This window comes from Eucalyptus grandis, chromosome 8 (assembly GCF_016545825.1).
Source record: "Eucalyptus grandis isolate ANBG69807.140 chromosome 8, ASM1654582v1, whole genome shotgun sequence".
Classification (NCBI taxonomy): Eukaryota; Viridiplantae; Streptophyta; class Magnoliopsida; order Myrtales; family Myrtaceae; genus Eucalyptus; species Eucalyptus grandis.
In genome coordinates, this window is record NC_052619.1 from 39161200 (window position 1) to 39177042 (window position 15843).

Consider the following 15843-nt stretch of genomic DNA (forward strand, 5'->3'; position numbering starts at 1 on the left):
ATCTATTATCTTTTTTTATCAATATAGTCTTAAACTTTTTAATTTTGCCATTTACTGAAAAAAAAAAAAAAGTCATTTGAATCTTAAACTTTTTGTTATTTTTGTCAATTAAGTCCATCCAGCCAATTTTAATTGGAAATCACTGACATAAACGTTTTTCATCCTACGTGAGATGACTGGCAAAGATATTGGCATTTTATTTTATTTTAATTTTTTTCTTTTTTTCTTTTTTCTTTTCTTTCTCTTTCTTTCTTCTTTTTTTTCTTCCTTCTTCCAACTCTAGCCGATCATCAGGCCTCGGCCACCAACCGAAGACGAGAACCAGCGACCTGGCAAATCTTACCCTCGTCAACAACCGGCTAGAGCCCTAGCCCCTGGCCGAGTCATTGACCATCGCCAACAACTAGCTAGAGAAGAAAGAAGGGAAGGAAAAAAAATCAGAAAATATTAAAAAATTATTATAAATCGTCAATGCCAGCGTCAGCTGCCTTACGTGATACAGCCAATATCCACGTCAGTGATTTCCAACCAAAATTGGTTAGATTAACTCAATTGATAAAACGTAAAACGATTTAGAATTGACTTAGCAAAAGTGTAATAAGTTTAGATCTTTTTGGATAATTTTCCTTCCTTGACATATTCATATAGAATTTTGCAAACATTAACGATGTAAGTTAAGCTCATCGTATTGTTTCAAGCGAATGTCCTATTCATTTCCCGTAACCAGTTAAGCTCAATGTTATTCGTTCAGGACCGCATGCAAGATATGATTTTGAGTCGATTTCGCAGTCAGGCTTATATGCTTTGGACTAATAGTTGATGATCACATTGCAGATGGCGATGTCGAATTTCTCGGTCATTCCAAGGGGCATGGAAGGGATCGTAACGTATGTCAAAGAAAAGTACAACAACACGCCCTTGTTCATTACTGAGAATGGTATTGTGTCACTTTAGCAAATGTAAACCAAACCCTTTATTCATCATCTATGTTTACCAAACAAGATAATCAATCAATTCCATCAATCAAACGAAAGATGCATCATTCTTACGCAGGGTATGCGCAACCTACAGGTCCGATCGACAATTCGCTGAATGACACGGAGAGATACAGTACCACGAGAGCTATCTCACCGTCTCAAGTGAAGTTATTAGGTATGTCTAGCGTTTCGTTCAGTTTTGAATGCCTTCAGTGTTCCTCGATTAACATCAATATTTCCTAATGATTGAAAAAGTGCATCAATATTTCCCGGAGTTGTTCAGAGGCTACTTCTTCTTTCTTAGTTTGATTAATAAATAAAAATGTCAATTTTCATATTGTTAAATCCGTCTTATACTGACTCTATATTACGTTCGTTCGCGACTAAGATTTTGATTTTAATTATTTCAGAAAAGGTGCGGAGGTGAGGGGATATTTCATCTGGTCTCTGCTAGAAACTTCGAATGGCTCCACGGATATTTGATACGATTTGGGCTGCATTATGTGGACTTCCGAACACTGCAGAGTACGCCCAAATGGTCAGCGACGCGGTACAAGGAGTTCCTCTCTGAAGACAACAAAATTCGAGCGATTCCAAAAACATCCACCTACAAAATGTAGCATCCGGTATCTTCAAAACAATCAAATTATGTTTGTAATAGTCAGAATATTATGTGCGATATTGTTTTAACTTCATCATGCGGTAATCACCTTTAGTGCCTCAGGTTGTATTTGAGAAAGTTTTTAACTGCCAATGCTTTTTATAAAATCCAGAAATATGCTGTATTTCTAGTCCTTCCGATCGCTGTGGATATACATTTTGATCTTTTTTTGCGCTAGAAATTAAGAGGCAGAGAAGGTAAATTTCATAATCCTGAACTTACCAGCATTAAAAATTTGATATGAGTAATTCCCCACCGGGTCGGAGGATCATCATAGTATAAGTGTTTGACAATAACTCGGTATTCGCAGACGACCATTTCTTAGTCCAGCATGCTTGAGAAGATACACGATGGCTGAATTTGCGTGAGGGCAATCTATAGAGGAAGTGTTCGAACAAAGAGTAGAAAACGATTCATTGACTGTCTTGCCCGTTGTTCGCGGACATATATGCGTTTACGCCTTCTAAATAACTTCTCCAATTAACTAACGTGAGCTAAAGTGAGAAATTCTTCAAATAAGAACGATGTTCGGGATTACTAGGACCAGTATATGAAATTGAAACCAAATTTGCAGAGCAATCATATGTACATAAGTAATGCCCAAGACTCCCGACATGTTGGTCAAGGAGAGGTTCATATAGCGGGCAAACTCACGTTAAACGACCTAAGACAAAAGTATGCATGTTCGGAGGAAAGTAGAAACTTTTGTTAGCTTGCTCTTGAGCCAAAGCATTCCTGAAGACAGATTTAATGCTTCCCGGACCCTATATGCTACAATTGTTGACTGATGGTTCATATGATATCAAAGCATATGGAACCATTTCGGCTATGATCTGTACCTTCCTGTCAAAGTGCGTTATTATGAGATGTCTTGTGCTTGAACACGGATCTCGTGTTCGGCACCAAATATCCTCATCCCCCATTTCGGCATGTAAATCTGATTGAATGCCCTTCAGTGCCTGCAGGGAAGTTCAGTGGAACAGTAGCTCCAAATTGAGGCCCGTCACTGAGCGACGGGCTTAAGGATGATGGGGCAGTTCATATGGGAGCATCAAAGATCGTCTTCTCCGAGCAACATACTTCAGGACGGTACTGGTACGACTCATGATTCCTTGCATTGCATGGCCAGTCGGTGCATTTTTTGCGTCCACAGCAAACTGCCCAAAATTTGCAAGCACAACAGACTGCGCATCATTGCTCGTTAGATCAGATTATGTCCCACATAAAAGTTCATCTTTTCACCAATTGCAGAGGTGTAGTTTCCGAGAAAATCGAGGCATGATGAAAAGAAGAATTACACAGCGGCCACGCCCAGATTATTTTAGTCAGCATCACATTCATATGACAGGCATTGAAGACTAAGAGCACGCAATGTCAAACGACGATCATATACAACGCAGACAATGAACACATGAACAATAATTGCATCTCTCATGTCTTCAAGGTAATCCCTAAACCTTCTGGGTCCAAAAAGAAAGCCCCAGTAGCTACAGAATGTCCGCTCATGACTAGGAGAAATTAAGGAACCCCCTTTAATATGGGATCTTAAAGACTACAATGAGAAAGGGGTTCCAATACAGCATAATGGGACCAAGATCGCATGACACGTATAAACAGGCCTGGCTTAGGATAAAATAATAAATTAATCTTCTCCAAGTCGAAGATGTCCATGACTGTCTCTACCGCTCACTTGCTTAGTCAAGCTTGACATTCGAATACAGGAGGGTGTCCCTTGTTAGAGGCATGTTCAGAAGGAGATAGACCTGCACATAATCACAAAGAAGAGTGTTGAACAGACCTCCGCAAAAAAATAAATAAATAAATAAATAAATGTGGCTTTGGGCAATGAAAAGTACTCAGCAGCGTAGCTGGAAAACAAAGTACGGGACATCAAAATGACGAATCTTACCCCCAACAGAACGGAAATAAGAAGAATAAGCCCGGTTACCCAAGCAAGAGTCAGTCTAACCAACGCCACTTCAGCAGCTTTAGTTGCATTTGCCGAGCCTTCAGTTTCTGCCAACCATCGCACCGATGGCCGAGAAGTAAAAGTCACGTCTAACAAAGAATCTGACTGGGAAGAGGCCGCATCGCCCAAAAGAATCACTCCAACAATTTGCCCTGTCCATTGCAGTATGCATTCAGTTTTTTTTCCCATTTTTTTTTTTGGTCAGAAAATGCATTGAGTATTTATGAACCAAAATTTGAAAGACATTTACGTAACATCAGCGTGCCAGGGCAAACACAGTCATGCATGTCAGAATCACTATTGCCAATATGGAATGTGGAATTCTAATTTCTTCTTTTCCAAATTCCATAATTGCCAACTCATTTCCACTCTCTGTCAAAACGTAAAATTTTATTCGAACTTTATAAATATAACGAAAACATTATACAAATCTACATATCTATAATAACATTTTGAAAGGTTTTAGTGTTCCCTGTTAACTAAAAACAAAAGTGCTTGAGCACAAGATTTGAGAAAAAAAAAAAGGTTCAAAACTAAAGGCCACTCTATACAGATAAAGCATAGATGAGAATGAATGAATGCCTACTCAAGATTAATAGCAAATTTGAATTATCACTTCAGTATCATCTTCATTATCATCATTATTAAGAAAATGAAAATTCATTTTGGGTCATAGTTAACTAAATAGATCATGTATGCTGGGGGTCACACAGTACAAGAAGTGAATACACCACATGTCGTGAAAGTGGTACATTAGGGAAGGCTTAGTGAGTTCACTAATTCAGGTCACAGTAAACTTTCAAGCATTTGTTATAATCTTATATAAGAATATAATAGTTCATTTAAGCTTTATTTGTTTAAAACACTGCAACATTGGCTACTTTTAATCAAATCAACTAATAGAATTAGCAATTCAACTTGTCTTCTATGATTCCAAAAGCCTAAATTATGTTCAAGATGCAGAAGGTCTTCTTTTAGACAAACCTAGACTACATTTGTGTTGATATTTTTTAAATCAAGAATACATGGTGGGCTTGGTCCATTCGCCAATTTTGATGATCTATGTACCCAAAATCGGAATGACAATCCCGGATTGAGGTTTTTGCAGGTGTACAGAGATGCCACTAACATTGTTTCAGACCAAGAACTATGCCAGCATCTGAGAAGATTGCTTGCTTACATTAAGTTTCTCATCACTTGACCTATTATCACCAAATTGTCAGAAACTAGAGTCGCCTTATAGTTAAGCAAAACTGACCTTTGTATGCTTCCTGCAAAAGATCATATGACCTGGACAAGGTAGCAAGCAATACAAGTAATCCTTGTTCAGCAACACCTTCAGTTCCTTGCTCCTCCTTTAAGACCTGCACCAATAAGGGTGAAAAAACCGTGAAGACACTAATTACAAGAATAAACATCGGCTAAAGCATTACTGCATGGTGGACGGCTTCATTTCCCTTTCTTCAGTCTTATTTTCTGAAGTGTGTGCTCACATGTATGAGAGAGAGAGAGAGAGAGAGAGGAGAGAGAGATTGGAGGGTTTTTTTTTTTTTTTTTTTTTTTTTTGGGGGGGTTGACAACTCAGTCACTCCATCGTCGTCCAACTATAGTAAGTACAGAAATACACAGGCAGACATACTTTGGCATGAAGTTACATTGCTACATCACAAGCATGATATAATAGAACAGCAGAATTGTTTAACACACTTTTCTTTGTACATACTCTAAAGCATACTTGGCGCCACACCCAAATTACACCTTACATATGATGAGACAGGAAATCAATCTTTTCTTAATCCTGGTCAAAGCACCTTCTTAAATCAAAAGGAAACATTCTTCCATCATTACTATGATACCAAGTTACACCTTATAAATGATGAGACAGGAAATCAATCTTTTCTTAATCCCGATCAAAGCACCATCTTAAATCAAAAGGAAACATTCTTCCATCATTACTATGATACCCAACAAATCAACAGGGAACTCCCAGTAAAAGTATATAAAGAACTCACACTTCCTCATTATTATAAATGAAGGAATAGCATCTTATGTCATACTCTAAAAACAACAGCCTGTCTAATGAGAAAACCAAAAACTGCCAGAGCAGAAGCAAAACTGTATTACTGTAATGAATGAAAGGGTTGGGTTGGTGAATGATAGGGGTGATGAATGGAGCTCCCAGACAGCAAGCAAAGAGCAGAATGACAATGCAAGGAGGCTTGAATGAGTTAAGCTTCTTCCTTTCTAAGGCAGTAAGTGAAGGAAACAAGAGCTGCAGAAGAAGATCAATGCAAGGTAGAGCGGAGGACAGTGTAGCAACAAAGGAAGGCAGGCAGTGAGTGAAGGTGGAGGAAGAGGAAAGCTATTAAGACGACTTCTAACTACAAGCCCTGGTGCTTAAAAAGTTTTGTGCTTCATTGCATCAATAAGTGCAGTTCAAGAATAGTTTTGCAATCCTAAAATAATTTCGTAAACAGCTAACTTCTACGTTAAGCCAAGATAAGTTCTCCCCTGAGATTCACTTTCAGTATACCTACGTGCATCACTAACTCCATTTTTGACGTAATACCAAAAAATTCATGTCAAGTAGCTTCCACTATGAAGCAATGCACCTTCTTGGCTTTTACAAACAATGTCTCGCAGATAATCTCAAAGAAGGAAGACACGTCGAAGGTAAAATATTACCTTAATACCATCGAAACAGCCTTTGATCAACTCGGCAGGTCTTCTTGTGCCTTGTGAAAAATCTTCATGCATATCTTTAGCCCTTCTTACACCATGAACAAGAGTTATAAGACTACCTATGTATTGCCTATCTGCTTCCTGCAGGAAAAGAAAGAATGCAACCCTTGCAGATTAGAAAGCAAATTCTAGCTCAAAACCATAACTCACCAAAAAAAAAAAAAAAAAGTTGATTTAATACGATAGCTTACAGGCATCATAACTTAAGATAAGGAATATGACTTATAAAGTAATATTAAAAAATACAGACAATTTCAAATATTTGGATGCTGTAAAAAGACCTTTGACATATGAAGACTCATCTTCCTGCCATTTCCGAGAGGGAAAGTCAATTCCCCTTTCAATGATTCTGACATATCGGTGACATAAGATCCACCCATCCAGGATGCCTAGACAGATACAGAGTTTAAATCATTCGTTAACATAGTAGTGCAGAACAAAGAAAGAAGGAAAAGAAAAATAAAGCGAACACATAACTTACAAATTTGCCAATTTCATCATCACTGAGAGATGCAAAATCAGATGCTGAGGGCTCATCAAGGGAAACTAACAACGCTTCTTCCTCTGCAGTAAAATAAATCAATGATAATCCCAAAAACAACCAAGAGTATTTTAGCAGGATGGCCTTATTTTTTATTTTTTTGCTTGGAAAAGTGCCCTTATCCATTCTAACAAAGAATTTACCTGGGAGTCGAATTTCAGCTTTATCTGACCCAGATATAACCTTCTCTGTGAAGGCATTTGTAAATAGATTGGATTTGAACAAGGGAAGAAGATCTACAAACGAAATAGACATGTTATAGCCAAAATAAACACTCAAGACTACAGGTTACTTGGAAAACAAACAGCCAGCCAGACCTTTGACTCCTGTCACCTCCAAAACAAAAGCAGCACGAGGTCTATCGAACGGATTTGGCATGAGAACCTCATTCAACTATGAAGGTGTCAAAAATTTGTCAAAGACATTTTAACTAAAAAGATAGACATCAAGAAAGAAACTAGAATGATCATATTGTCTGAATGAGAAGAAAACAAACCTTGGAAGAACCAGTTTCTGAAAGTGAAACGGGGGGTTCCAAGCCAAGTAGTACTGACACTGCAGCACCAACTTCTGATGGCGAAACTGATTCGTACTGCCAAAGGGGAGTATGACATGTCGAGTCAAAGAAATGTATGCCAACATGCATATATAACAAAAGCTAATCAAATCAAGAAATAAAGCCAGATAACTGTCAGTTTAATACAACTTTGGATGGATAACTAATCAGAATCTGAATTATGTCAGATTTGCTAATTACTAGTGAATCACAAGTCACCACCATCCAGATCAATGGCAAGAGGGATGGCTCCAGGAAAGTTACTAATGAAAAAGAAACAATGGTCAGATCACTTTCGACTTAACAATGACTCATCTCAAAGTTCAGAGTCGACAATTCGTTCAACCTACGCTCTATCAATTTCGCCTACTTGTTCAGTAGAAACTCAAGCACATAACGACGATCAAGCCTATATTGATTATATTTATCGATTTGACAGAACGCCAAAAGTTGCATTCCACTTCCCCTTTCTCTCCCAGCAACCGAACAAAGCCTAACGCCATCGGATTTCTCAGTAAAACCAAGCTCAAAAAAATCAACATCTACGAAATCCAGCGGCAACTAGACCTCCGCCAAGCCACTATCCACATAAATGGAAAAACGAAGTCAGTCGTCACTCCATGATTGAATTACCTCAGAAGCGTCATCAGGGGATCGATGGCGAAGATACTGGTGATTCGAGCTATCCACAAAGAAGACAGAACCGCCGAATTCAGCCTGGCGAAATCAACCGATTCGTTCAAGAACGCAAGCGCGTAGATCGATGCGATGCGATGGCAGGCAAATCGAGAAAAGGGACAAAAACACGCGATCGCGCACGCCCGCGAATCGGCGACGACGAACGAATGCTAAAACTGCGACGCACCTTTGCGATAAGGAAAAGAGAGGAAGAGATTGACAGGAGCAGAAGAGCGCCCCGAATTCGCATTTCCATCCTTTTGAGAGAGAGAGAGAGAGAGAGCGAGCGATGGATCGTGGGGAGGCGATCTCGCTTTGCTGGTAGGAGAAGGAGGAGGACGAGGAGGAAGCGACGTCGGTTCGGAGGGATTTAGTTGGGCCGAATACTTCATTGGCCCAATTGAGGAATTGACTTTGACACGTGCGAAAAAAAATATATATATATATAGTGCACCTCCAACAAATTTGTCTCAGACTAGATTTTTGACACCAAAAATCTCAAACTTCAGTATATTTATGACATATTTACCCTCCATTAATATTAAATTACCGTATATTAATTTGAGGTTTTACTTTCGATTATCATAGCTGTAAATTTGTTGCAAATATACCAATTGAGGTTTTTTATGATCAAAAATTAATTTATAGTAATTTTATCACACATAATTTGGGATTTTTCATAGTATTAATTACTTTCATAAATATTTAAATCTCAAATATCATTGTGTTTATCTTCGAATTTTGGAAGAAGTCGCGGGTAACAAGTGAGGGCGGTTCATAAACGCAGGCAGAGTTCATTTGAAATTTTCCCCAAATTCCCATTCTCTTCTACTTCCTCCCTCTGAGCACGAAGTTTCGCTTTGTGTTTCTTCGACTTTGTCTTTTCTTGATACGCCGGTCAATGATTGCACTGATTTATGCTATCCCAACCCACAGGCCCTTTCCTCCAAATAGGCCCGGCGGGTTCAGATCCCAACCACAGTTTACACGGCCACTCAACTAATGAGACTTCACTTGTACTATGTTAAAAAATATATATTATATTAATAATTTGTATTTTGCAAAACAAACCAGAGTTCAGCCAGTAGATCGCGAATCAGCTTGGAATCAACCAGTTCCAAGTATAATCGGTTCGATCCCTAATTCCAACTTTTTAAGATTGGAACCTAAGATTGGAACCTATATGGTAGGTTCCAAGATTTGATCCCGAAACCGACCAACCATGAAAATGATCACCCCTAATGTCATATAACCCACTTTATTCAAGCATGTCTTGTTTGTACAATCTGACGTGTTTATTAAAGGGATCGTGTTTGGGTTAACCACATTCACGTTACCCTCTTTCAACACAACACAAGATTTATTTAATGCAGCAACGATTTCCATTATTTGTTGTAGAAGATAAGCCACTTCAGATTACAAGTAAGATGCTCCTACTGCACACTAGACTTGAAGTGCCATCGGAGGACAACCAAGTTATTCAATGAAAACGAGGACAGCCAACTGTGAATACCGATCCCTAAAATCTAACAACCTTTATCCCAAAAATGCGAGTTTGTTTCTGTATGCCAAAGAAACACACCACAGTATCCGAGAATTCAATAGAAAGCTTAAAATGGCAGATCTCCGAAATAAAATCTACTGATCTTGGTTTTATTATAATGAAGACTATTGCAATAGATATACAAAGAGTAAGAATTTTTGTCAAACCTCCCATTTGATGTCAACCAATCCTCTGGAGGCTACCACCAAAAGTAGCAGCCAATAAAACAGAGCGAGACAGAGACAGAGAGACAGAGATTCAGAGAGAGACGTTGACATTCAGCAGTACCTGCGGCCTCCCATGGCGTTGCATGAAATAGCTATGACTTGAGAAGCTTGCAGGCTACTATTATGGCCCATATGTAAGTAATCTTCCTCAAGATATAAAATTGATATGGCATTAGTAGCACAAAAATGATCTGCAGCCAATGAGAATCGTCTTTGAACACCCATCATCCCAAGTGGGGCGAACAACATAGATACCAACTCAATCATGAGAAAACATCAACTCTTTGCATTTAATTTCTCAAGTAGAATCTTGTTTAGGAGTCCTGGGTTCGCTTTGCCCTTTGACGCTTTCATTACCTGCATATGAAAGCTAGTCAGAATCTCTTGCCATCCATTGAGCAAATGAGAATTTCAACTGAAGTAGCAAATTGGACAGAACACAACAGTTGAGCTGCTTTTCCTGGGTAGCAAACTTTCTTATACCTGGCCGGCAAAATAGCCTTGAAGCTTAGTTTTGCCTCCACGATACTGTTCCAATTGCTTAGGGTTATCTAAAAGCACTTTGTCCACCATCTTCTCAATTTCAGCTGGATCAGCGATCTGTTATTTTATGCAATGAGTGAAACATCCAAAGTGGTAATGACACCAACTCCAACACAAAATGAAAATGCACACTTCCGGTAATAGATTTGTGGAGAATATATCTGACACCAGTCATCTCAATATGGCAATAATTGGGTTGTGATGAGCCCCCTAGTGACCAGGATTATCACTAACCACTAAAAGTCAAATATTACATGTGATACACAATACACCAAAAAGAAAATCCAGAAACTACTCGCAAATTTTGTATAAAGAAAGACTAAAAGAAAGTGCAGAGAAGCAGCTGATTCTTGGATGATTGAGAAGGCTCCTACACAATATCATGTTATCTCCCAGGAAGCACTACCTACCTTTAAAAGCCATCAAAGGTGCCTTCTAAGATTTACTTTAAACTGATGCTTAGTTCTTATGGATAGAATGAACTTTGTGCAGATCATCAAAGACCAAAAACGGACCAAAATAGAAGAGCAGCATGGTAAGAACCATGAATGCTATCAGCAACAAACTAAATTAACTCATCCAAATCACAATGGCACAGAGAGTTTCAATTGGAGTAAATGTCACATATCATTCAATTCCAAGACATGCAAAACTCTAGATACTAGAAACACAAAGGCAAACTATTGCCAAGACTGGTTGATCTACACCAAATTCACCCCCCAAAAAAAAAAAAAAAAAAAAAAAAAACACACATGCACACACACACATAGAATATACAACTATTCGGTACCTACACAAGTACACAAACACACGAGCGCAACACACGCAGGTATTAACGACTAAACATGCCCGCCCGCACCCACATCCACCCACACACGACGAAACCATTGGCACATAAGCATGCATGCATGCATTTCTGTTCGAACGCCCGGTTTAAATATGAGTAGCTTAGTTTGTTACTTTGTACCACGGCCTCAATTACAGATTCATCCCTAAGTTCATTCGACCCTAGTTCGAATCTGTTAAATGAGACCCGAGATTTTAAGAGAGAAAAGAACTTGCCCTGGACCAGGTCCTTTTCTTCAATCATTCCCTTCTTTGTTCCACCTTTAGCCATTAGCTCAAACAATATCTGCACCAAAATGAATGACAATAGCAACATTGAGATCTGTTCTATGAGAAAAACTAACAGCCCAACCTTTGCATTAATCAGGAAAGACAGAATCCTAAACACTCAGAAGATGGATCTGTCCAACAAAACTAACGTAACATTCACAAACAAAAATGGTATTCACACTCAGTTCTACTAGTCAAAGAAAATAGTAATTAACCCTCCCACACATCCCCAAAATTTAATAGTCAAACATAACAGGAAAAATCATGATCATGTTAGGGTAGATCCAACCATAATTGTAGCAAGACCTTCTTGTATTTGACATGAGAAATCATTCTACCGACACAACAAGTTGCAGAAGCACAAGTCCCGAGAACACAAGAACTATCAACTGCAAAATTAGTTAAGAGATAGTGCGAGAATTGGAAAGCATATATATATGAGAGCATGTTTTACCTCTTTTCCTATCTTCCCACTAATAGTCCCTCCTTTGATAGAAGCTATCGGCTCGCCAACTCTTGAGGCGTAAGTTTAATATCATCGATGGACAACTTTTCATTTTTCATGTAGGCAGCAATATCGCCCATTATCCGGTTGGCTGCCGACTTCACATCAGCACCCTTTGCAATAGTTGCATCAAAAAACTCAGCTACCTTCACCGGTGAAAAGGCAAAACAAATGTTAGAGAGAGTTTAGACTAGTAAACACTAGTACAAATCAAGGTCGGTAACCGGTGATCAAACCTTGAATTGGAAATACAAAAGCAAACACGGTGCATGCGAGACGATGATTTGAGGTCGGTAACCGGTGTGTGTTCTATCCTTCCTTGATATGTTTCGAAAGTATTAGACTTCAGTATGAATTATGAAAAACTGGTAAAAGATATGGACAAGATTTCATCGGAAGTCATATTCAAGAAATTTTGGTCATTTAATGCTAAATGGAGTCTTAGTAACAAACGAAAAATAGAACTCACATCATCAAATATTGTTTTTCCCCCTTTATTAAGTCAGTTTGATATGGGAAATAGTGTTTCTTCCTAAGCCACTGGCTTCCATTTCATTCTTTCTAGACTGGTATAATTTTGCCTTTGGCGGCTCACGGGAGGTGTCCGGCTTTAGGAAAGAATTGCATTAAACATGCCACAATAAGTAAGATCCTTCATGACTGCATTAAAAAGCAAGAACTTACATTCACATCATTTGCAAGGAAAAGGATGTCTTGCATCTGAGTCCCATCTTTTCATACCTTCGCGCTTCACTTCCGGGAAGTTCGGGCGGACAATTACGAATGCTATCGACATAATCTTTAGTAAGAGTAACCCTGGCAAATCGGCTCGGAAAGTATCATGTAATCTGAAAGTCCTTCCTTTTTCCTCATTGTAACTGTTTTCTAGACAAAGCCCAAGAAGTAAGCACGGGATATGAAGAATAGAAATCACTAATGTTGAGTGCGTAAACTGAATTTTCAGCTTGTAAATGAAAGAACATAATGGTGAACCCGAGAGCCTTCTTCCCAAAGACGAGTTTCTGCACAATCAGATCATCGACCTTCACTTAGGAGAAGAGCCTGCCTTACAATCTCAAAGTCAATGGCCCTATTTACCGAAGAAAAGGAATTCAGATTCTTTATCTCGACGCCAAAAGAAAACAAAATCAAAAACCACTTTAGCAATATATTGCATGCATTTACTTAAGAAAAACTACCTCAATCCTGCTATTTAAATGCTCTATTCCCGATCACTACATTATAAGCGAGATGTAGTAAATCTACTCAAGCGTGAGAATAATAAGGAAAAGATACACAAGCAGTGATAAACAGCTGAAGAGATGATGTCGAAAGTACTTTTCTTGCTCATTGATTGCAAAAGGTATAATTCTAGCCTATACTTTTCTTGTTCTTTTAACAATCCTTCATCGGGAATAACAGGAAGTGCTGCTGTCCATCATAATCACCACGAATTATGAGTGATCTTGAGCAAAACTATAACTTTCGATTTTCAATTGAGAATGTAAGTTCCTCTCTTAGGATTCAATATATCCACTTAACAATTAGGCTGAACCAACAGCAGGAAAAGAAGAAAAAAGTTGAAAGTGCTCTTATGAAGTAGCACAATGATATCACTTCCCTTTTAATTACTTAAATTTCTTGAATTGGCTCACCCATAGAAAAATAACCTAAGAATACTAACCTGCCTATCACATAAATATATAATAGTCATATTGAAAAATCATATCTTAAAATGAAAAATTGCACCAAATGCCAAAAGATAGGGCAGTCATATATGCAAGTCTGAAAACGTAATAATAATACAAAATATATGCATTCAGAAGTTTAAACGGGTATAATCAATCTTGCACTCGAATTGACGGATCATGAGTCACAAAATTACAGATACGAAAGAATATTCTTACCTTTGTGCCAAATTTCACTTGCCCAATAGGCCGAACAGAAATGTTAACATCACAACGCAGTGAACCTTCCTGCATATTGCCATTACCGACACCAAGATATCGAACCAACCTCTGTAGTTCTGCTGCATACTCTGCCGCTTCAATACCATTTCGCATGTCGGGCTCGAGACGATTTCAAGCAATGGTACTCCTGCTCTATTTAAATCAACCCGCATGCAAGACCAATATCACTTAGCATAAATACCACCCACTCATCATCAAATCCAGAAGAACAAATAGCCCCGGGCAACAAAATAGCTATATCGGGTAGAATACGTGCATAAATCAGTTACTAAACAATTATCAACATATTGCCAACCAAAGGGGTCTAAATGTTCTCCACGTGAAACATACCAAATTTATGAACCATGACCTAAGTAATTGAACATATATTGCCAACCAAAGGGGCTCAAAATGTTTTCCACTCGAAAATAAACCAAATTATGAACCATGACTTATGTAATAGAATCTCACGGGCATGACAAATACTTGGCCGGATGGATTTTGGGAGAAGAGTTATTCAAAATAACGTAAAAAGCAAGGCTTACAATTAAAGAGTACAAAAAGAGTTAAGTAATTTCTGAGAATAACTCCCATTTCAGTGAAGTAGCTTTCCTGCATCCTCTTCCATATGAACCCTAGTTATGCCAAACCTCCTGTGTCCACCACCAAATTCCACCGGGAGATCCAGATCTATGTGACCACCATAAGCAACCGGGACATCAAATTGGGATATTTGATAACCTTTTGGGAGATCTGGATAGAAGTACTGCTTCTGTCAAACTTTGATTTTAAGTTCAACTTGCAATTGAGAGCAAGACCCAATCTCACAGCGCATTCAATAACCTTTGAGTTCGGGCGGCAATGCACCAGGCAAACCCATGCATACGGGCGAGATATTGGTGTTCGGTTGAGACCCATAATGGTAAGGGCAACTGCAGAAGGCCTTGGTAAGCGTTGAGAGCTGTACGTGAGTCTCTATGCCAATTATTGCTTCATAATCTTTTAGCACATCATCAAGTCCTTTCTCCTTTCGTGTGGGGAGATTTTGATTGGCGTCGATTGGCTTCCTTGTGTTCTTTGTTTGAGCTTCGTAGTGCTCATTGCGCAATAGAATACGTGACTCTTTCTTCTCAAGAATGCAGCATAATTCAGCAATGGAGGATACATCCGGATCCCTCTGCATAATAACAAAGCCATCCTGATGGATAGATGTCACAATGCTGAGTTGCCAAAGAGCCACGCCTGCAAGAAAAATAAAGCATGTTTACAACAGTCGGCAAAACCAACAACTTGAATGAGTCCATAACTTCAACAAACCCTCTAAACCAACCCCAAAATAAATAAATAAAACTTTTTACTGATGTATCATGTCTACGAGTTGTATCAAATACTCCAAAAGCTTAACTCTGAGTAATTTGCATATCCGACAAATTTGTATCTCTGACAAATTTGTATCACGTCTACACACTTTCAAAATTTCAAAACAGCATATTTACAATTCAAGAAATGTCATAGGGTAAAATAGACCAGCAGAATGATAAGTGGCATCACCAAATCAACTAAATGAGAGCTCTATACTGCCATGGTGTCGAACAAAGGTTAGTCAACTTGGCAAAAACAACCGAGCTGCTATATATACTCGATAAAGCATGTAGGCAGTAACAAAGTGCAGTTCCATCCTGTCAACAGTAATCACATTTATCACAACCCCACACAAGCAACTGGGTAGCAGATATATTTCAGCTAGATTACAAGTTAAAAAGCACACAATCACTTTGGTCACAAATTAGCCAATAATCGGTCCAAAATTCAAACACTCTTTTGCGGTTAATTGCC

General features: G+C 38.6%; 2 protein-coding genes across 2 annotated transcripts; both read right to left on the reverse strand.

The window, feature by feature from the left end:
* Positions 1 to 3009: 3009 nt before the first annotated feature.
* Positions 3010 to 8471, reverse strand: LOC104414382. The gene is made up of 11 exons (XM_010025461.3): positions 8312 to 8471; positions 8080 to 8163; positions 7387 to 7482; positions 7208 to 7283; positions 7034 to 7126; positions 6831 to 6913; positions 6631 to 6738; positions 6293 to 6430; positions 4866 to 4971; positions 3548 to 3759; positions 3010 to 3401 (listed from the first exon to the last, which is right to left on the reverse strand). Exons 1-11 carry the CDS (start codon positions 8378 to 8380, stop codon positions 3333 to 3335), a joined length of 1134 nt encoding a protein of 377 aa, XP_010023763.2. The 5' UTR covers positions 8381 to 8471; the 3' UTR covers positions 3010 to 3332.
* Positions 8472 to 9780: 1309 nt separating this feature from the next.
* Positions 9781 to 15226, reverse strand: LOC104414383 (glutamyl-tRNA(Gln) amidotransferase subunit B, chloroplastic/mitochondrial). The gene is given in 15 exon segments (XM_039300657.1): positions 9781 to 10251; positions 10378 to 10498; positions 11505 to 11569; positions 12008 to 12057; positions 12060 to 12204; positions 12743 to 12780; positions 12783 to 12883; positions 12885 to 12943; positions 13052 to 13216; positions 13966 to 14132; positions 14135 to 14175; positions 14580 to 14781; positions 14784 to 14860; positions 14862 to 15039; positions 15042 to 15226. Coding segments are annotated over 15 exon segments (1653 nt in total). The 5' UTR covers positions 15205 to 15226; the 3' UTR covers positions 9781 to 10170.
* Positions 15227 to 15843: the final 617 nt, after the last annotated feature.

What these genes read in the sequence shown, in the direction of transcription:
- LOC104414382 (XM_010025461.3), bottom strand. Translation starts at nt 8,380, where the DNA reads ATGGAAATGCGAATTCGGGGCGCTCTTCTGCTCCTGTCAATCTCTTCC. An exon ending in GGAGGTGACAGGAGTCAAAG is followed by an intron (nt 7,127 to 7,207) that starts GTCTGGCTGGCT and finishes TTTCGTTTGTAG; the next exon opens with ATCTTCTTCCCTTGTTCAAA. An exon ending in TGAGTCTTCATATGTCAAAG is followed by an intron (nt 6,431 to 6,630) that starts GTCTTTTTACAG and finishes CTTTTCCTGCAG; the next exon opens with GAAGCAGATAGGCAATACAT.